At 38.1% G+C, this 23177-nt stretch overlaps 1 protein-coding gene across 1 annotated transcript in view; it reads left to right on the top strand.

Moving 5' to 3' along the window:
* Positions 1-23177, top strand: part of LOC100891182 (ADAMTS-like protein 2) — a 47054-nt gene that overhangs the window by 16181 nt on the left and 7696 nt on the right. The window contains exons 2-15 of the mRNA XM_003723899.3: positions 2242-2351; positions 3084-3150; positions 3476-3572; positions 5179-5333; positions 5937-6060; positions 6523-6603; positions 7603-7793; positions 8225-9026; positions 9601-10167; positions 12242-12368; positions 13167-13374; positions 14080-14223; positions 14852-15019; positions 22611-22808. Of these exons, the coding sequence (XP_003723947.2) occupies positions 2242-2351; positions 3084-3150; positions 3476-3572; positions 5179-5333; positions 5937-6060; positions 6523-6603; positions 7603-7793; positions 8225-9026; positions 9601-10167; positions 12242-12368; positions 13167-13374; positions 14080-14223; positions 14852-15019; positions 22611-22808 (3039 nt within the window). The remainder of the gene's footprint in view (positions 1-2241; positions 2352-3083; positions 3151-3475; positions 3573-5178; positions 5334-5936; positions 6061-6522; positions 6604-7602; positions 7794-8224; positions 9027-9600; positions 10168-12241; positions 12369-13166; positions 13375-14079; positions 14224-14851; positions 15020-22610; positions 22809-23177) is intronic.

The following is a 23177-nucleotide window of genomic DNA, read 5'->3' as shown; positions in this document are numbered from 1 at the left end:
ACAATAAAGGCCTTGTCTCTTCGCAGCTGCTCAGCGCCGTTTGACCCGGGAAGCAGACTAACCTGGGAATTCCTATTTGTATGTGAGGTTCAAAACAGCTTTGCGTTTATCGATCTCTCAGAAACGTGATTCTGGCTGTATGTCACATTCAAAACACACCTTTTTGCGTCTTTAGATATGCCCATATCTAAAGCCCTTTAAAAAAGGCTTTGCGTTTATCACTTTCTAAACTTGCCTGAAAGACGTTTGAGAAACCTGATTCTAGCCAAAAATTTGGTCGATAAACGCAACCCATGATGCGAGAGCTTGCATGCCTTGTCATTCATCGATTAAATTCAAACTACCTTACAAATTGATGTTCTGTGGCCCACCAGTCCTTTTCACTAGTCTCTTGAGTAAACCTTGCTGTACGTTTTTCCTGCCCCCGTGTGTCCGCGGTTGTCATTTCAATTCAAGAATTTCATTTGCCTTGTCAAGAAAGAAATTGCGAAAGGCGCGGTATACAGGGTGTATCATAATAAAGGATATTGAAGTTTAATGACGATTTATATGAAAACTACTGATTTCATAATCAAGCACTTATGTCTGTTGTAAAGGACAGAATGTCCTCTTTTTAATGACACCCCAATGATACTTCTACTGTCACAGTTGACTGAATAACAAGCATTGCTGTCCACCATGTGAAAGGTGCACTGTGCCAAGTTTGATAACATTTCCTTCTTAGACACATAATCCACTCATTGTTCAGCATTTCAATATGTCTGGGCTGACACAAGCACTAATCTTTGAATGCTAACTTGTCACAGTGCACCTTTGACATGGTGGACAGCAATGCTTTGTTATTCAGTCAACTGTGACAGTAGAAGTATGATTGGGGTGTCATTAAAAAGAGGACATTCTGTCCTTTACAACAGACATAAGTGCTTGATTATGAAATCAGTAGTTTTCATATAAATCGTCATTAAACTTCAATATCCTTTATTATGATACACCCTGTAGATACGCTACAATGGAAAGCTTTTATTGAGACAAGACACTCTGTAACTTGAACTAGTTAATGACCAGTCACTACCCCTCTCATGCAGTAGTTGAAGCATGGATATAATTCACTTCTGGAGTCTCTCAGCGGGTTTCAAAGAAAGTTCAACGATGAACGCCTACACCGCTTACTATTTATTTTTCATTTCTTGTTCTTGTTCTCATTTTTATCAGTGAAAGTTGGCTCTCAGTGAAATTATATACATGCAAATAGAGTGAATGTAAAGTGTAAAAAGGTTAACTTTGATTTTCCTTGTCTTTTTTTTATCTTCCTCCAAACTTGTTCTCTACCCACCCTTTCTCTTCGACCCCCTTTCCCCATTCTTCTACCTTCCTGGTTCATTCCCGTACATTTTGTACATCTCGTCGTCCACAACTTGCCTCATACCTTGTTCACCCCGTTTCCACTCTCGACTCTTTTCTCGACTGATCCCAATTTCAACATATCCGCGTCTTATCTCTTCCATCCTATACAACATTAATTCTTTTCCACATCATATTATCTCCTTTGCCTATTGACTGATACCCCTCCACAACTTCCCTCGTGTCATATCCAACCCGATGCCACACCCTGTGTCATAACACACATCATCTACAACTTCCATCATACAACATCCATCGCCTGACCACACCCTGGCCCTGCTGCCTTCTTGGCCCATTTCGTGACACATATCGTCTACAACTTACCCCATACCTCATCCCTCTCATTGCCACACCCAATTCTCTCTGGACCCATCACGTTACTGATTACTTGCACTATCTTCCATCTCTACCCTTCCCACCCTTCCCAACATCCACACCCCCCCCCCCCCCTCCCCCCACCATACATTACCGGCTTTCTTGGCCTATTTCCTAACACGCATCGACTAAAACCTCCCTCATACCGCATCCAACTCCATTTCACATCCTCCTCAATTCTTGATCCATCCTGAAAACTCGCATCTTCTACGCTTCTCCATTCAACAACCACCCCCTGGCCACTCCGTTGTCTTGTTGGCGTATGACATTATGGTGTCTTGTCTGGAACTGCGTTCATACTTCATCCACCCACCTGCCACACCCTCTTCTGTATGTCTCCCGTTTCTTGCGTTATTTATCTCGTGTACCCCTATACAACATTCACTCGACCCCCTCGCCACTCCTCCTACTTTCCATCGCCCCCCCCCCACCCCCTTTCTGTGCACCCCTCCCTCCTTCCCTTAGCCAGTACCCGCGGGCATCTTTCGCTGGAGTGACTATGGACTCTGGACGACATGCACCGCTTCGTGTGGGACCGGGGTCGAAGGAAGACGACGAGTTTGCCTCGATGAAAGGTATGATCTCGGCCGAGGATTTTGCGTGAGGCGTTTAACTTTAAAGTTTACCTGTACTAGTTTAGAATTAGACCACTCTGCAAGGTCACTGGACAGGTCGTTATCTCATCAACTCGGCTCTCAATTAACATAAGAAAAAGGTGATCATAGAGGACCATTTCTACACCACCATAACCACCATATAGAGGGAGCAAGTAGCTACCAGTAGTGTGGCTTTAAAATCCCTGAAATACCTTTTTGATATTTCAAGCAATAACTCGACATTCATTTTGTCCCTTCTTTTTTATATAAGTTTGAGCTTCAAAAAAAGTTTAAGGCAATATTTAAGCCTCATAAAACCCTGTGTAAAAGTCTCTAAATGTAAGTGTAAATTTGTTTGATCTGAATAGTACTGTAGTTACTTTTCATGATACACAAGTTCATTTTGAATATTTTAATATGTAGTATAGAGAGTGTAGTGTGAATTGCTGTAAACTGAAGCCTGTAACAGCCAAACGTGATGAATTAAACTAAATAAATGATTTTGATATAAGAATATATTTAAAGGTAGGCCTACTTCTTGCATGATCGTTAGACTAAATAAAATTGATATTTGATATTCATATTGTGTATATATATATATATATATGTATGTATATAGTTATTGTTTAATTGTTGTCGGAGCTCGACTATGACACTGTTCTTATTATCACTGTCTAGGAACAAACCTATTCTCCTTTTTTTGAATTTCAGGAGTAATGAGGTAGCCCCTGAAAAGTGTGTCGGCTATCAAAAAGAGTATAGACTTTGTAGAATACAGGTAAGAAAATGTGTAATAATTCCAAATACTTTAATAGAGTAATATATCGATTTTTGATTAACATTTTGAAAGGTCAACATTCTTTCTTTAGTATACCATCGTTTTGTTTTGTTTACTTGTAGATTATCCTTCTGTCAGTCTCATGTGCACGTCATTAATGATAAATTGTCATACTAATCTATTTATGATATCACAGGTTTTATGAATGGTATGAGCTTTTTGCGCCGCGGTTAAAGTCATGATATAGAAAAGGGACTAGTTTTTAATTTTACGAAGATAAAACGATGAATAAATCTTGGTCCTATCTCTTCTTTTTTCTTTCTAGAATTGTCCTAATTCATTCGATTTAGGATACCGTGCTGCTCGTTGCGAGGAGATGGCTCCACCTGGTCATAGATGGAAGCCTTTCTACCCTTCAGAGAGTAAGTTTGGAAGAAAAGTTCGAAAGAAGTATCGCAACATTCATAATCAGTTTTCTATCTATCAAGGCATGTTCTCCCAGCTCGGGCGTCGATTGCCACATTTTTCACCCATCTCTGTTTTTTGCCACCCGAGCACACTCTTGCAGTTTCATCTCCTTCCATGTCTTAATGTTCCCCTCCCAGTTAGTTCTTGATTTCCCTCTCGTCCTTGTACCTTCTGCTTTTCCTTCCAATACTTCTTTAAAGGTAATACAAAGTTTTGGTAAATTTTGAAAATTGGGTGGATACTGATTCTTTACAATTTTGATATATTTGGATGCCCCTGTGGATGTATCATAAGCACTAGAAAATTTAGCCCCTAAAACACTTCTGCTTCCGAGAAAAATGAAATATAAAAATTTACCGGTGCTCCCGGTAAATTTTGATAAATTTAAAATAGCGCCTACGGCCTTACAATAGTACTTGCGACCGTGAAAATCTCAGAATATGTAGTAGTGATATATAATTTCCAAACGGGAATAGCGAATTGGTCAATTTTAGTCAAGAAACATTGTTTTATAGCTTAATTAATATCTTGACCTTGAGAGGGAGCTAAACAACATAAAGAGTTTATTATTTACAATTTCATAACTTTAGACACGATTTCAACCGCGACAACAATCACTAAATATTAAATGATCGCATCTGCTTCCAATATGTTCATTTGAACCAAACTCATAACCCCTATACCAAAACTTTGTATTACCTTTAAGCCTCGGTCACAAATGCCATTACGAACTGCTACGAACGCCGTACGAACGATTTTCAGACAATGGAAATTCGGGAAGACAATGGAAAAACAGGGAGATTCGTACGAAATTATCGTTCGTACGAACCTTTGTGACCGTAGCATTAAAGAGGCTATGTTGTCTTTCAATGTCGCCAAAGTCTCTTGCCTTTCTTTCTTCCTTTAACCATGCCTATCAGGATCATTTGTCCTGCCATATGCCCTGTTTTTCTACAAGTCTTCATATCTTTCGATGATATTTGAATCCGATGACCGGAGTGATAATAATTACAATGTAAAGTGTTTCGAAACGAAGTTTTAAACTTTACAAATTCGACTATCATTTTTATTATAGATTGCTTGTATTCTAACAATGCATCCAAAGTCTGAAAGGTGATTTAATAAGAGCAATGAGAACTACTTTTATTTTTGTCCACTAATTATATCAAGAGAGCTCTTGCCCCGTCTTATTTGCGAATGATATCAATCGCAACTATGAACATTAGAGATAGGGTAATGCAAACTTGCAATTGATTAGAGGACCTACGATTTATTTGGATCAATCGCAACTCTTAAAGCCTGTCTGCACTAGCTTGGCCAGGAGGAATTAGACCTCCTTGCGTGGTCACTGGCAGGTGGTTATCTCATCAAATCAGCTCTCAATTAACATGAGAAAAGGGGGACCACGGGGACCAACGGGGACCGCTTAGGCATTGTTGGCTGTATAGATGGCGCTAGTAGCTACAAGTAGTGCAGTCCCGATTGAATAAGACGGGGCCCTGACGTTACAAGAAAGTTTGTCATTTAATGTGTCACTTTCGACCTCTTCTACCTATCCAGGAGACGGCTACAGCCCATGCATTCTCGCCTGTTACAACGAGCATAACCAAGGGGAGGTTCGTGTTGTAGAACACGGTGTGCCGTCGGGGACCCGGTGCGCCAGGTTCCGTAACGGGGTCCCCGAGACGGGGGTCTGCATCGATGGGACATGCTGGGTAAGCGGAGAGGGTGCACATATTGTGGTGACGAGTGTGGAATGAGGGAGATGATAGGCTCCGGTTCTTTAAAAAATGGCCAGGTGTGTGATTATAAAAAAAGGGTAGCTTTAATATGTTGCTCAATTGGTTTTCCCTGGGCTACTGAACGTTTAGTATGGAAGCTTTAAAGTGCTTGTTGGAACTCGGCGAGTCGATTTATTTTGGACGAGAAGACGAGATGACGACTATTTTTTAACTCGGCAAGGCGATCGATTTCAAGTCGACTTGCCGAGTTCCAACAATCCGTCAGCTTGTCTTCTTGTCCGAAACAAGTCGACTTTCCGATTTCTAACATCTCGTCTTCATCGCATAATTTATTATCGTCATTTCGTCGGCGCTTTTAAGCCGGCTGCACAAGATGCGTCATTTTACCCAAACTGACCGTGGACTGTGTCAGCAACTGGCGCAGTTCTTGACATGCTATTTCGGATTGAAATCGTTAAAAAATAAATAGTTCAAACATTTCGATGACCTGTACGATAATTTATAAGCGTAGAATATCGTGATGTATTCATGTCATGTTATTTCCTTTTTCTTTGTCCATCTTCATTGAATTTCCAGAGCGTTGGCTGTGATGGGTACCTCAACTCTACCAAGTACCCCGACCGATGCGGCGTATGTGGCGGTGATGGCAGCTCCTGCTCGTTGGTCTTCAGTGAAATCATCTCGGAGAATCTACAAGTAGGTAAGCCTTTACTATTATATCTCGAACAAAAAGTCAGAATTATAAATATGTGATGATGGGACCCCTTTTGAAAAACAGCTCATAGCTGACAAGAGCAATCCATCCCATGAGTGGATAATAAATAAAAAATTAAAAAATTACTAATCCACATGTTATTTGATACAGAATATCCGATATTTGACGTTTTTAGATCATTAATTAAACATTTTAAAAAAACATTAAGCATAATGGAAGGAGTAGATACTGACTTATATTGTTGTCGACGTAGCTGTAACCATATTCGTATAACATTGGAGTGTCTTGAATTTATTGTTATGATATATTTAAAACTGTTAGAAATGTAACTATATTTCTCATTGTAATCTATTCTACGATACTTCTGTCGCGTATGAATGTAGTAATCATAAAAAGGTTCTTTCATGCTCGCTGTCATTTTTTTTCTTTCTTTGTCTTTTCATCTAGGCTACATTGATTTAATAGAAGTTCCAATTGGTGCAACAAATATAAAGATATCAGAAATTCGTAGCGTGAGAACTTACTTAGGTGAGTGTTGTAACAATTGCTATAATAATGATAATAATAATAATATGGATATTTATATAGCGCCGGTAGCCGCCAGGCTCTGACGCTCATGGCGCTGTACATTTCAATCACGAACATATCACTTTCTTAAACTAAAATAAAGGTAAATTAAAACAACACAAAGTATTGTGCCACAATTATAATTGTCATAATTTAATAGCACTGTTTAGAAAGAGGTGGGGTTTTAGAGCAGCTTTGAAGCCATGGATGGCTGTTAAGCTACGAATACTAAGTGGTAGCTTATTCCAAAGGGACGGACCAGGATGAGAAAGGCTCTTTCCCCCAGGAACTGTTCGTCTTAGGGACAACTTTATTCCATACATCATTCAGTCACAAAGTACTACAATTTAAAAATCATCATTTAATAACTTGGCAGCGTCTCGCGAAGCGCCATTTGTCTTCAAAGTTCGTCGACTTCTCATTAGAAGGTGTGTTATTTTTTTACAACAGACTTTTCAATAGGCTGTCGGCAAAACTTTCGTGAGACCCTGCCAATTTTAAAAATCATGGTTATTAATGTCATCTTGAGTTGGAAGTGTATAGTCGATGTAATAGACATTTTGGGGATTATAAATTATGTCATGTTCTGAGAGTCAATATTTAGCATCATTGATGTACATAAAGAGTCCTTCCGCAAACAGTCAAGTCACATGGCAGTCATTGTGAAAAGAAGGATATGCACTTGCAGCTAATCATTTGATTTTCTCTGATATATTTGTTGTGTTACTTTAGCGTTAATTCAATTTAGGAATTATATTTTATGAAATATTTTCTCAACGTATAAACGAAATCTTCACTCTGTTTTAGAGTCTAAACTATCGTCACACCGAGATTAAAATGGAACGAGATATGGAAGACATTCTTATGTCGAAGAAAGTATGAAACTTGCATGATATTTGGCCGCATGTCTCATTGAAAAGGAGAAGCATTCTTAATCCTTATGAAAATGACACATTACAGCACTGATGAATTCCGATGGAAAATATTTGATAAACGGCAACTTTAATGTGGAGACCGAGTTTACCAAGTACCTCCAGGCGGCCAACTCTGGAATACGTTACCAAAGAAGGAATATATTCAATGGATTACAATGGGAAGAGAGAGAAGTTATCACAGCCAGAGGACCACTTAATGAAACACTTCATTTACAGGTAAGTAAGGGGAATTTTTGATTTACCTTAACAAAAAACAAATTTCAGCGATATATTGAAGAAGGAATTAGTAGGATTCAACGAAATCTTATGGAAATCGTGTTCTAAAATATTTAAATTTACAAATTAAGATGAATGCATTCGCAAACGCATTTACGTGGAAAGTTTTAAAATGTTTTGAAAATTGAATCGTGGGGATAACATTTGAATATATACATGTATAGTGAATATGTTTTCTTTCTTGGTTTGTTTGTTAGTTATTCTATGTGTTTGTTTTCGTATACCGAAGGTAGCACCGCTGCAAATTATTTCGTTTTGACGAGTATGCTCGTAGTAGGCCTACTGAATAATTCATTTACCACTGCATGTTTCACTTTAAATAATGTTTATTCATTTTCATTTGTGTATGTGTTTGTTTGTTTGTTTACTAGATCTTAATCCTTAAAGACGGTTCATCAAATACCTTACAATATCAATATGTCATCCCCATTGAGACATCAACGCCAATACCCACCACAGAAAATTCTTCGGAGCCTCAACAGCATTTATTAAATTCAACGACGAGTATACCAAAGCACTATGAAGCAGTAGAGTCGCTTTTAGAAACAGAAAATATAAACCCACCTATTTATCCTGTAAATATGAGTGAAATTATTCAAGGGGATCCAATGTTATCGGAGGAGAGCTCTGCAAGTTCGCCAACTCCTATCGAAGAAAACTCAGAAGTTAGTCACTTCAATAGTTCGAGTAGGACCAGAATAGACCTAATTAGTAGGAATATATCGAGTGATTTTCGGGAGGACGACATCCCCAGTGGAACGAACACAAGAACTCAAAGGCCTCCTATACAACAATCAGTAGGAGATAGGGTGAACGAAAACGCAAATAGTACTGAAAGTACGCATTACGCTAGCAGCGTACTTCCTACATACAATACACCAATGCATAATACAACACATACGCATAATACTACGCAAATGCGTGATGATACGCATACGCTCAACACTACGCGGTCCATTGACTTCCGAGATCCACTTCGCCAGAGTTACGCGGCGCGTCCGGTGGTTAGTCCTTGGGGCGAGGGACAGGAGGGAACAAATCCAGAGTGGCCAGAAGGATGGCCAGAGATAGCGTCTCTGGAGGGGGCTGATAGAGGCCGTATTGTCCTGGAGAGAGACGGCGTTCAGTCTGGCAAAGCTTGGTCCACGAATGACGGAGTCAGGCAAGAGGGAGGTAAGTTTTTGGACTATCCTTAGCATTTTTGTATGGACTGTGTCTTATTAAGAGTTGCGATTAATTCAACTCGAGTTTAAATCAATTAAGCGCAACTCTGTAATAAGAAAGGTAGATTGTATTTTTTCGAATAATTGGAGGATTTACAATCTATTTCAATCAATCTAAATTGTTCTTATGACAGGACCCATAGAGGTTTATTTCTTATTTTGTGACGAACTTTTAAAAGAGGTGAATCCATGGTTATCAAAAAACGGGGAGGTTTGAAACGGCGGTATCTGTGATTCCTTCTCCTTTAATAGTGTAACGTTTTGTGACTATGTACTCAGAAAGCATACAAATGGACATAACCCGAACATTAGGATACACGGGATAGAATGCATTCTAAAAGAAGGCTCATTATTTCTCTAAAAAGGAAGATCGTTATGGTTTAATAATAAACGACTGTTTATTAAAAAGAAATCATACAAATTTGAAAAACGGAGGTAAAATATTGTGATGTCACTTGAATTACATGTGCTTTTAAGTATTTATACCATATCTTGATCCGATTTGGGTACTTCTTGCAAAGCAGACGGACTTATTTACGGTCCACCGTATAGGACGGAGGATTCCCCTTCACATCCTTCCCCTGAGGTGATCACGAGAGACATGGTTACCGTCGAGCTCCAGACGGAAGAACCTAGGGATGTCGACGAAGTGATCATTGACGTGATCGACGACCAACCCATCATCAAGCAGCACCAAGGCGACAACAAGCTCGGTTTCGAATCTCAAGTCCCCGAAGATCTCGACATGTCGGAATCTGATTACGACGACGATTTCTCGTCGTCCGACGTCGAAAACGGATTGCGATATTCAACGCGAGCGTCGTCGACGACGGGACGGCGCAGCACAACAACTGTGTCACCTACGACTTCATCAACGCCATCTACGACCATTGCTACCACTTCTGCGGGGAAAACGGAGGTCCAGACAACCTTTGAGATGGCCACATACCTCACTTCTGAAACTATGACTTCGAATCCAAGGACCACCACCACTGACCAAATGACCACGATAGCTGTCACCACCGAACCACCGCCGAAATACTTCTGGAGGATTACAGCGAAGATGCCATGTAGCGCAACTTGTGGGAGAGGTAAAATTTTGTTATGCCTCCGCCACCGAAGGTGGTGCCGGAGGCATCATGTTTTCGGGTTGTCCGTCCGTACGTCCGTACGTCCGTCCCGTTTGACCGTTATCACAATATCTCAAGAACCATTTAAGATTTAAACTTAAGACTCGGGAATAGTATTTATCACCATAGGAAGACGATCTGATTAGATTTTGGAGTACGTAGGTCAAAGGTCACAGGTCACAGAGGTCAACTTATGAAATTCCTTGTATTGAGTTTGTTAGCGCGATATCTCAAGAACCATTTGAGATTTAAACTTCAAACTTAAGGATAGTATGTATCACCATAGGAAGACGATCTGATTAGATTTTGGAGCACGTATGTCAAAGGTCAAGGGTCACAGAGGTCAACTTATAAATTCCATACATTGAGATTGTTATCATGATATCTCAAGAACCACTGGAGATTTAAACTTCAAACTTAATGATAGTGTGTATCACCATAGGAAGACGATCTGATTAGATTTTGGAGCACGTAGGTCAAAGGTCAAGGGTCACAGAGGTCAACTTATGAAATTCCATACATTGAGATTGTTATCATAATATCTCAAGAACCACTGGAGATTTAAACTTCAAACTTAATGATAGTGTGTATCACCATAGGAAGACAATCTGATTAGATTTTGGAGCACGTAGGTCAAAGGTCAAGGGTCACAGAGGTCAACTTATGAAATTCCATACATTGAGATTGTTATCATGATATCTCAAGAACCACTGGAGATTTAAACTCCAAACTTGTTTAAATTGCTTTATGGCGGAGGCATCATTTTCGACTGCGCGCAGTCAAAATTCCATCTAGTTTTTTCATTTTATTCCCCTTTCCAAATGTGCTTCCTATTTCAGCCCGTACACCGTCCATCTTTGACAGTGATATGATTACTTCAGGGTCGTGTCTGCAAAGATGTTTATTTATTTACCACTTGTGAATTGGAACACCATGATCAGCTGCTTTTATAACATAATGAATATAAGGCACGGAGGGATCCAGCCGGCGGCAGGGCAGGGGAGGGGGCCCAATTCGTGATAGAATATTTAGCGGCGAAACAGCCAGCCGGTGAATAAGCAGAGGGGGGGGGGGGGGTAAGGAGCACTATTTTTTTTTTTTTTTTTTTTTTTTTTTGCTCCCGAAAATTTGAAAATCGCGCCGGCCGATAATTGCTCAGTGGAGGGGGGGGGGGGGGGGGGGGGGGGGGTGGTAGTGAGCACTATTTTTTGTTTGGCCTTCGAAAATCGTCCCCCCCCCCCCCCCCACCTCCCCCCCCCCCCCTCCCAAAAAAAAAAAAAAATATGAATTGTCATGACACAATTCATATCAAAAGCAGTCCTTTTCACGTGACGTTGCTAAAATACTTTTCTTTCTAGAAACGCAAGAAATGAGAAAGCTGACAAATTATTTTTACCTTCACCAGTACTTAAAGGGGAAGTCCAGACTGATGTTAAGTTGATTTTGATAGAAGCAGAATATTGAGAGAAACATGACAGTAAAAGTTTGAGCAAAAAGACGATTAAAAATGAGAAAGGTATAACTATTGAAGGTGCGATCAATCAAACACAAATAGATAACTCATTGACGTACTTTGCGAGGTCCCCTCCAATTTGCCCTGTATTAAAAACAAATATCAAGAAATGTATTATTTCCCTTCAGAAAATGTACAATCATACTTTTACTTTTATCATTGCAAATATGTTTTTATACCACCTCTGTATAAAACAAATCTATTCCGTCATAAGAAAAGGTAAGGTCATGAAATTGTCTGTACAGGGCAAATTGGAAAGAAGCTCGCAAGATACGTCACCGTGTTTCCATTTTGTGTTTCACTGATGACAACTTCAAACAATTCATAACTTGCCTATTTTCGTTACGGATATCGCTCAAATATAATGACTAATATGTATCTCTATTTTATCTGTTTTTATTCAAACCAACTTACCTTCAGGGTTAACTTCCCCTTCAACTTTTTCCTTATCAATATGACATCGTCATGATGACCAATTTACGAATCGTAATGTTGGTTAATTATATACTTATACTCTTTCAGGTATCATTAGGGACTATGCGTACTGCGTTGATGCGGAAGAAGAACAGGTGGACGATACTAAATGTGATACAGAAACCAAGCCTGACGTCATCGCTAAAGAGTGCGCGGGAAAACCATGCGAGCCCAGGTAACAATTGAGATATTATGAGATTTTGAGATAAACACTATATCCTTTGCATTACCAGTTAGTCGTACACTAAATCTAAATGTGACGGTAGATCCGTATACTTTGCCTTCTGTTTACGCCTTTGAATTTTTGTTTGCTCAAAATGCAAGTAATAATTTATCGTATAATTTGCCTGGGGTTATTTTGTGTAAACATCTATTGCTTCTGTCTTGAATTAGCTTTGTACATGTTGCAGAAATAATGCAAATATTGCACTATAGCTTTTAAGAATTATTGAATAGGATAATAAGTATTAGGTCTTTATTTTGGATTTAGAGTCGTATTTACTTAAAATTTCAGAACTGATGCGGTGTTTATTTAAAAAGATATATGCTTTATAATAATAATAATAATAGCTAGTTCTTATATAGCGCTTTTCAGGACCGAAGGCCCTATCAAAGCGCTTTACAGATATATATTATAGTTCAAGACAGGCTTAATTGTACTCATTGGATAAATATTTCTAAGTTTTAACTCTTACGTTTAAAAGATGGCAAATTCGTGTCCATGCTATCGTATCAATTTTTTGGTAAACTTGTATTTAGGAGTTATGTTTTATTTCTGTTTTTGTATTCTTTCTTAAAGTTTATATTTCTATAGATTCATGTTTGATTTAATTTTTGTATTTATTTTTGTATTGTTAAGACATTGCCCCTTGGAAGAATATTCGTTATTGAAACCGGCTACCCTGTTTAAAGCAGACTAAAGTAAATAGATAACTAAATAAAATCCCTTTTTTGTATAAATTCTGTGGGGCAGATGGGAGGCCGGGAGTTGGAGCAATTGTCTTGGGGACTGTGATGCCAGCTACCGCTTCCGTACGGTCCATTGCTGGCTCCTGATGGGCCAGGGTCTCGATTCATCGGTACCCAATGAGCGATGCAACCAAACCACCAAACCAGACATTACCGTGCCGTGTGATGAGAATGACTGCGGACCGCAGTGGATTGTTTCCGAGTGGTCTCGGGTGAGAAAAGTGTCAATATACTTCTTTTTCTTTTTTTTTTTTTTTAAATTTGTACTTTTGCTTTACTTCAATTTTGTACTTTTGCTTTTAACTCCGCGCAAGTGTGTTTCTAGTAGGGGTAAGGGGATATGGAATTTCTTCCCCATGAAGAAAAAAAATTGCCGGCAAATTATCGATATTATATAGAGCCTTGTCAAAACGCATTGTCTTCTTCTTGTTCAAATGCTTTAGAACCTCTTTTTTGCGAATTTTAAGGATTGTTCAAGGTTTTGTCTCCTGTACAGATATGTGAATCTATATGACTGCTATTTACAATCGTTTTAGATGATAGCTAATGGTATGTGGGAAAACACGACACCCCTATTCAAAATGATTTCGTGGTCTATCGTCTACCGTAGCTAAGTCCCTCTTTTTCAAACGAGATACTTTGGCTTTGAATCCCTCTGTGGGCATTGTGTCTTATTCAATTTTTATACAGACTCTCTTAATCCAGGTCTAGTAAGTGGGTACCTGATAGATTTTTAATTAAGATGAAAAGTTACATCACCAAAAGCAGCCCATCAACCATTTTCGACCCGGGTTTTTAATTAAATACCTGAGTTGAGATAGAGAAGAAAAAAATATGTTTACATGGAATGAAATGTTAGGTTCATGCCTAGGGCATGGTAATAGTTTTGACTGTGATGTTTTGCTTGTGTCCGTCAGTGTTCTGAGACCTGCGGACAAGGTAGAGAAACCCGTCGGGTGACGTGCTCCGATGGGAACCGATGTGACGCAACAAATCGACCCGAGTCTGAACGATCGTGTATCATTACCCCATGCGTCTGGACTACTTCATCGTGGAGCCCGGTAAGTCATGATCTGCCTTTCTTTATGCTAATCGTCATCTTTTTTCGATACAAATTTGTATTTTGCAATAAAATGACATTTAATAATTAACAGTACAGCAACTGTCCTAAAAAATTATATGAAAATTGTATATCTTTAAAGTTAGTTGCATGTGAGAAAACAAGTTAAACTATCTGTACCATTTTAATATTTTTCATTTGACAATACAAATTAGATCTATTATAACTCCACATAACAAACATCCTCAAAATTATAATTAATTGTTTACTTCTTCTACCATCGTTACTGTAAGACTAAGCAATTCATAATGAACAGTCAATGTTTTTGTAATGTGTTTTTAAAGGGGAGAATAATTGATTTTATTTGATAAAAGATGTTTAATATTGTATACGGACAACAGGTCCGTAAACTCCACCCTTGACGACAAAAGGCCTCTGCCGCCTTTATATGATAAGGACTGCATATTGTCAAGGAACAAGTGATTAAATCGTCAACGTTTGAATTTGTTTTTCAATAATTATGTTCTTCTAGTGAATTAATTAATGTTCATAACTCTAGACACAAGAAAGAAGGTATCAAAGAAACGTTCATGATACTATCATCTTTCTCGTCTATTGTCTCGAATCAGTGCACAGGTACATGTGAAGTGCAGTCTCGTCGTGTGTTCTGCATTGCGGAGTCCACTAACAGTCGAGTGCAGGATAGCTCCTGTGCTGGTATCGAGGTGCCCCTCTCCATCCAGATCTGCGGCGGGAGCCCCTGCCCTTCGAAGTGGGTGCCTCAAACATGGGGACAGGTAGGACTCGTGAACTCCTAGGCCCGAATTCACAAAGCAAGGTTTGAGCTCAAACCTTCTTTTGTTCCGCCAAACCTCCTTTTGTTATTTACAAACCAGGTTTGTAAATAACAAAAGGAGGTTTGGCGAAACAAAAAGAGGTTTGAGCTCAAACCTTGCTTTGTGAATTCGGGCCCTAGAGTTTCTAATTATTTACAGTTTGAGATACTTTTGTATTAAATTTAGGATAGGATGCACCCCCCCCCCCCCCCCTCCCCAAACACATTGTATTCCATGATGTATGTTCTGCATTCAAAGATAATCAATTTCTTTCTTGAAATTTGTGTGACCTTTCGTCTTGGACTGCATTTTATCTTCCAAATGGTTTCCTCCAGTTCCATAGAGTTTATTTTAAATTAAAAAACACCCCATTTTCAAGCTTCTCTTTTGGTACGCTCTATCTCCCTTCCAATTACTCTCTCTCTCTCTCTCTCTCTCTCTCTCCCTCCCTCCCTCTCTCCCTCCCTCCCTCTCTCGCTCTCTCTCTCGCTTTGCATCTATGTGTTGCTCGCACCCTCTCTCCCTTACTTCACAACACAAGTTTAAGACCTGGGCCCTGTCTTACAAAGAGTTGATATCAATCGTTACTTATGTGCGATTGATATCAATCGTAACTATGTACATAAGATATAGGAGACTGCAAACTTGCGATTGATTGGAGGACTTACGATTGATTTGGATCGATCGTAACTCTTTGTAAGACGGGGCCCAGGGCAGCTTCTCACGAAATCGTCGGAACCAAATTGGCCGACATCAGACTGACAAATATATTTTAAAATGTACAGGTGTTTCTGTTTGATGTCGGCGAACGTGCACTTGTTTTTTTTTCTTTTTTTCATAACGATTTTTTTAATGATTGTTAATATTACTAAAATATGAAGCCTTTCCCTCTTTCACTATCATTCTTCCTTTACCTCTCTTTCCCCTTTTTTTGTATGTCACTATTATGGTCTGTTGTTTTTCAAAGGATAATCTTATATTATTGGTTTAATATGCTTTCTACTTTAGTTGAGTTTGAATGGTTTTCTACTCTTACTATTTCACAAGTTTTCACACATACATACACAAAAACAACACAAAAGTGCTTTTGATTTAAGTATAGGATATCCAGATTTATTTACAAGGATATAATTGAGTATTTGTCGTTGTTTAAACAAATATATGTAGGAAGTTCAATTGTTAGAATCCATTTTGAAGGCGACCCCAGCAATGATTTCATCTAGAAAAGTTGTAGCAATTATGAAATCACTTTCGATTGTTTGGTCTCTACCATTGATGAGTCCATATTCATCTTTGGTGAGGGAGAGATCAATTATGACGTTACTGCTGTCGTCATCGAAAAGATCATGAGTGTAATTAGTCAAATCGCTGACTGTAGTAAACGTGTCGTCTTCGTCTTCATTGTCAGTTGTAATGCTGGAGACGTCTGTAAAACTATCATTGTCCATTTCATCCATGAATCTGATCAAGCTAGAAGTAGTGTCAGATAAGAGTGAAGCGTTATCATCTTCGTTATGAATTTCTATCGACACTTCGTGACGGAGCTGACAGCAGTCGGATGTGATTCTTCTTCCATCGTCGTTTTCATCGACTACGTCGTTGTTTTCGATGTCGTTTCGCTTAGAAGCGGAGACTGGGTAATACGTGCTGCTTGGGAAGCCCTCTTCCGAACTCCACAATGATGTCGAGTCACTGAATGTATCGTTGAAATTCCATGTAGTAGAGTGGAACTGTGTTTGAACGAAGAAAAAGAATTATTGAGATGAGAGCTGAAATTATTTTGCAATAGCTGAAAAATTGCATACAGTGAGGCAGACAAAATAATACGGAGAGAGAATATTGTATATTCGGAGAGAGAAGATCGAAATTAAAAAATGTATAAAGAAAATGTAATGAAACCAGGAGAACGAAAGGCGTGTGGGAGCAAAATAAAGATTGAATTCCTACCATGATTGTACAAAATGTATTAATAATATCGTGGTTAAATAGAATTTCGAAGAATACGACGACTGTGGTTCAAATTGAATTCTTACCATTTTGAGGGCTTCTACTGTCAAAGCATTACTTCGGTTGGCAGAACTGTCATCCTCGGTGGCTGGAAATAAATTAAAAAAATATATTCTCATAACTTTCAGAATTATTATAAGAAAAAATGATAGAAAGTGGCGCAACAAAGATAAACATTGAATGATTGTTAAAAGAGTACCACGCTATGTTCGACGCAATTTGGGGTTTGGTATTAAACTACAGAGAAAATATATCTGTCTTAGATAAAAGATACTATTCAGATGTGAACAGTGTGTTTATGTGTATGTAAGGTTTATATGACTATTGGGAGAGGTTAAGGAAAATATTGCTACCTGAAGAGAGACAACACATTCTCCTCATACTCTTTCCCATTCTCTTTCGAAGTCGGGCGAAAAATCGTCGCTTACGCGAAGATCGGCGAGCCATTTCTCTTTGTGATATAAAGACAGGAGCAGAACAACGTCTTTATTGCAAGGAGAATTCATAAAGAATGAAACTCTATTAGGTATTGCGTTACTAATGTAAACATAAAAAATGCGCATATCATTGTTACGTATGATTATTGGAGTAGGATTTTAGTAACGCGTTCCTGATTGGTCAGAAGTTTCTACTCAAACGCACTGGTGCTGACTATACATTATTACGTAGGTCAGTGCGCGTAAATATGTGAGAGGGCTTTCGCTATAGGTTGAAGTAAATACACGCGATGACCTCACAAGGAAATTGTGTAGGTTTAGTCCCTTATAAACTGCCAATAGGCAGTGGCGGCAGGCAGGGGCAGAGGTGGCACGAGCCCCGGGCGGCCTTTGGATGGATGAAAAAACCCGCAAAATGACAGGTGCCTAAACGGAAAAGAGAGAAAGAAAAGGGGAGAAAGGAACACATGATCATTATGGTATACAGGATTATATGCGTCCCTATTACGTAGGGTAAACCGCACCAGAAATTAGATTTTTGTGGGTTTACAATTCAAAAGTTTTCTCAAACATAGTGGCTTCACTCCCTCGCATAATTTTGTTACCTAGGGTCTCGTTATTATTATTTTTTTAGTATACCGTACTATCTTGTTGTTGTTATAATATTGTATATCTAGTTGTTATGCTCAACATTACAATTATAAGGTTCATCAGCCTGAAGATAAATACCCCCCCCCCCCCCCCCCTGAATATAGGTTAAAGCATATTTGTAAGCGCTTTCCATAAGTCATCATTTTAAAGAAATCTTAACTTTCGGTTACCGTACTTAAATCCTCGATAATATCTCTCCTTGGTTTACGTTAATTTTCCACCTCCCATATTGATAAAGCATTGAAGCCATTTATCAATGTCCACAATTCTAAATTATACCACTCGATCGAAGTGCTCCGTTGAAAAAAAAGTAGGTAAAATGCATGAAAAATACCTTTTGTAGAGTAAAAAGCAACAACAACAAAAATACCGCTCCGACGTTTTCCTCCCTCCGGACCGGGGGGGGGGGGGGGTCGCAATTACAGTGTTTGCTGGGGTGTCATTTTTTTATTTTTTTTTGCATAGGTGTTTATTCATATCTCTCATAACGAAAATTGTACATAATTTATAACATGGTAACATGGTAACCAAAATAATCTTCACATAGGTCTAAATAAATTTGCAAGTGAACTTTAACATTTACATACAAGGTTACAAATAAAGTTATACATTTACAGATGGATACAATTCACATTAACAAAATTATATTTTCACATTTAAAAAAAAATTGCAAATAAAGTTTGTACTATTTTCTCGACCAGTTTGCTCATAAATATAAATTTACTTCTTTTCTTTTCCACAATACTTTGTTTTCCTCTTAAATTTCCTTCAGAGAGAGAAAAAAAAGAAGGGTTATGATTAAAAAACAAATCAAATTAAAAAAAAAAAAGAGCTGGAGAACACCTACTACCCTCCCCCCCCCCCCCCCCCCCCCCCCCCCGCCCCACACAACATTTAAACACATAACAAGTACAACAGTATACAAAACACACACCAACGTAGAACGAACAAACAAACAAAAAAGAAAAGAAAAAGAGAAGAAGAGAAAAGAAAAGGAAAAAAAGGGGGGAAAAAAGAAAATATAAAGCAAGGGTAGAGAAGAGAGGAGAGTCTTGAAGTTGTATATTTAGGAAATTAAAAACAGAAAACATTTAATCTAAACTTTCCAAGGCTTCCCATTTCCTTCAATGAATTGAAAGGGTATTCTTCATTTCTATTTTCCAATAATCTATATTCTATCTCTTTTGCTTTTGGAGGGTTTCCCTTCTCTCTACTGTGGAAAATCATAAATTTAATCAAAATCAAAATGTGGTTCAATAATTGCTCTGTTTATAAAGTATTGTCATCTATGCCTATATGAATTTCTTTCCAGGATAATTTCTTCAGAATTGGTAAATTAAGCCTATCTGCACATCCCCCCATACTTCTTTCATTTGATTTCATTCAAAGAATACATGTTGATAGGTTTCTTCAAAAAATGTGCAAAATGAGCACAACCCATTTTCATGAAACCTGAATCTATGTAAATGATGATTTGTATATAAAATATTATGCAACAGGTTGAACTGAAATTCTCGCAATTTACTACTTAGATACACATCCTTGGTTGAACATATATCTTTTCTACTTCTTTTCTTGAAATATTATAAAGTGACATTAAATTGCCGCCTGCTGAGTTTGTTTCTACATTTTTCTTAATTTGACTCTTATATACCATTTTTGCAGTTAAATCTTCAAATGTAAACAGTTTCTTTGAAAAAATAAATTCTAAACTAAAGCCAGTGTGAATTGACTTTATTAAAGGCTGAACATTTTGTTTCCATTCATAAGGGGCTACTTTATGAATTTTGTTTACTTTATCAATTTCCACTCTACTCAAACCTAACATTATAAAAATGAGCTTCAGGTTTCAATTCTCCATTTCATCACAAATGTGATGGAGTCGTTATATTTATTTATTTTTAACAAAAGTTCCTCAAATAAGGTTTGACCTTCTAGTTGAATAAAATTATTATAATACAATATTACCTAGATATTACCAAGATACGCCATTACCAAAAGGTACTTCGATATTTATGAGGAAAAATGTGTGTGATTTGAATTTGGTATGTTAACTTGTTTATACTAGGGTCTATAATAATACCATTCCTCCCTCAATATTCCCATCCTCGCTTTGTATTTTCTCTCTTTCTCTCTCTTACTTTCTCCCCCTCTCTCTCTTTTGTTCTCTCTCTCTCTCTCTCTCGTACCCTCTCTCTCTCTCTCTATTTCTATCTCACTGTCTTTTGAACTCTCCCGTGTGTTATCGTATGTTTGTCAGAGTATTGTACTGCTAGAAAGGAAGAAAAAATACACGGTTACGTTTTTAATTTGATTGATAACTAATAAATATCCAGCTTTATTTACAAGAAAACAGATGGTGTTTGCGGTTGTAGAGAAGTGATATGTTCAACATGTAGAATCCAGTTTGAAGGCGACCTCAGCAATGATTTCATCTAGAAAAGTTGTTGCAATGATGAAATCACTTTCGATTGTTTGGTCTTTACCATTGATAAGTCCGTATTCATCTTCGGTCAGGGAGAAATCAAGTATGACGTCACTGATGTCGTCATCAAAAAGATCATGAGTGTAGTTTGTCAAATCGGTGACTGTCGTCAACGTGTCGTCATCGTCTTCATTGTCGGTTGTAATGTTAGAGACGTCTGTGAAACTATCATCGTCCATGAATCTGATCAAACTAGAAGTAGTGTCAGATAACAATGAATCGTTATCATCTTCGTTATGAATCTCTATCAAAACTTCCGGACGGAGCTGACTGCAGTCGTTGTTGTCGCTGTCATTTTGCGAAGCGGAGACAGGGTAATACGTGCTGCTTGGGAAGCCCTCTTCCGAACTCCACAATGATGTCGAGTCACTGAATGTATCGTTGACATTACATGTAGTAGAGTGGAACTGTGTTTGGATGAAGAAAAGGAATGATCTTAAATAGAGTTGTGGATCGAGGAGAAATAACTTATACATGATACAGAAGTACATACAGAAAGGCAAACAAACCAATATACGGAAAGAGGACATCGTTTTGGACAAAAGGGAAATTTAATAAAAGCCAGAAGAAACAAAGGGGTAGGAAAAATAAAATAAAGATACGATTCTAGATATGGTTGTCTTTTTGATTTTATCATATCTTGTCTGAATAATTTTGAAGAATATTGAAGAATAGGGTTTTAATAGAATTCTTACCATTTTGAGGGCTTCTGCTGTCAAAACATTACTTCGGTTGGCAGTGTTGTCATCCTTAGTGGCTGTAATTAGATAAATACCACACAAAAATCGTATATTTTAAAAGTTGTTATAGAAAATAATGATAAAAAGTGGCACAATATATTTGAAAATCGAATGATGGTTTTTTAAAAAGTGCCACGCTATTTTCGGTCCATGTTCGATGAAGGTTGGGAGTGTGGTAACTGCTAAAACTGCTTTGGTAAAAAAAGATACTATTCAAATTTGAATAGTGTGGAATCATTTTTCATATGGTTATATGACTATTATATAGGGGAGCTGTAGGAGAAAATTCCTACCTGAAAAGAGACAACACAGTCTCCTCATATTCTTTCCCATTCTCTTTCGAAGTCGGGCGAAAAATCGTCGCTTACGCGAAGATCTCTTTGAGATATAATGACAGGAGCAGAGCAAATGTCTTTATTGCAAGGAGAATTCATAAAGAATGAAACTCTTGAAGGTTATGCGTTACTAATGTAAACACAACACTTGCGCATTTCATTGTTACGTATGATTATTGAAGTGGGATTTTAGTAACGCGTTCCTGATAGGTCAAAAGTTTATACGAAAGCGACCTCAATATTATCATCGATTGTTACGTAGTCAATGCGCGCAGCATTTGGTTTGGGATTTCTGATTGGTTAAATGACGCAGAGCGGCAACGGCACAATAAATGTAGGGCAGTTAACAGCTAAATTAATATCTTTGTATATTTTATGTGTTTTTGTGTGTGTTTGTCGTAATTCAAGGATAAAAGATGGATTGGCAGAAATAGGGCCTTTCAGACCGTTGGCTTTTGCCGTAAACATAAGCAATGTAATAACAGACTAAATCTTATAATGTGTAGAATATTTTTAAAAATTATTAAATCAATTGTTAGAAGGTTGGGTGATAAGGGTGGGGTCGTATTCGGTAACATAAGGGATGGGAGATGATATTGGAATAGATTTTTGTCTTTTGTGTTTGTTAAGTCTAGTTCAAGTACAATTTATTTTCACTATGCCTTACTCTTTTTTTATACTATTACTTATTATATTATCATGATGTATATATTGGACTCCATGGATGAAGAGAGCCATTAGGTTAATGGCTCTGAAATGGACTATCCAACCGTTTTATCATTCTATTATTGTTATATTGAGTTATTGTTTTTTATGATGATTTTCGGTAATAAAACGAACAAACACATAATACCTGTATCCACCTCTCAAACACATTCCCTGTCTTGCCTACCTCAGTGCCAGGGCGACTGTCAGAACTCATTCCATAGACGAGCAGTGGTGTGTCAAGGCATCAGTCGATCCGCTCAGCTCATCATCTACCCAGACTCCTCCTGTTCGCTGAACCCGCCAGTCAAGAGGTTGCGGTGTGTAATGCCTAACTGCCAGGAGCAGCGAAGAAGCGCCGCCGATTGGATGTCGTCAGCCTGGAAACCGGTGAGTTGTTTGGAGGATTTTTGCTCTTCCAACGTGATTCTTTTGACCACCGTCATTACCACTATCATCACCTCATTATCACTATCATCCCCTCATTATCACTATCATCACCACATTATCACTATCATCACCTCATTATCACTATCATCACCTCATTATCACTATCATCACCTCATTATCACTATCATCACCACATTATCACTATCATCACCTCATTATCACTATCATCACCTCATCATCACTATCATCACCTCATTATCACTATCATCACCTCATTATCACTATCATCACCTCATTATCACTATCATCACCTCATTACCACTATCATCACCTCATTATCACTATCATCACCTCATTATCACTATCATC

The sequence above is a fragment of the Strongylocentrotus purpuratus genome, unplaced genomic scaffold, assembly GCF_000002235.5.
Source record: "Strongylocentrotus purpuratus isolate Spur 01 unplaced genomic scaffold, Spur_5.0 spur5_scaffold_4, whole genome shotgun sequence".
Taxonomy (NCBI): Eukaryota; Metazoa; Echinodermata; class Echinoidea; order Camarodonta; family Strongylocentrotidae; genus Strongylocentrotus; species Strongylocentrotus purpuratus.
Note: the sequence above shows the minus strand (reverse complement) of the source record. Positions and strands in the feature narration are given on the sequence as shown.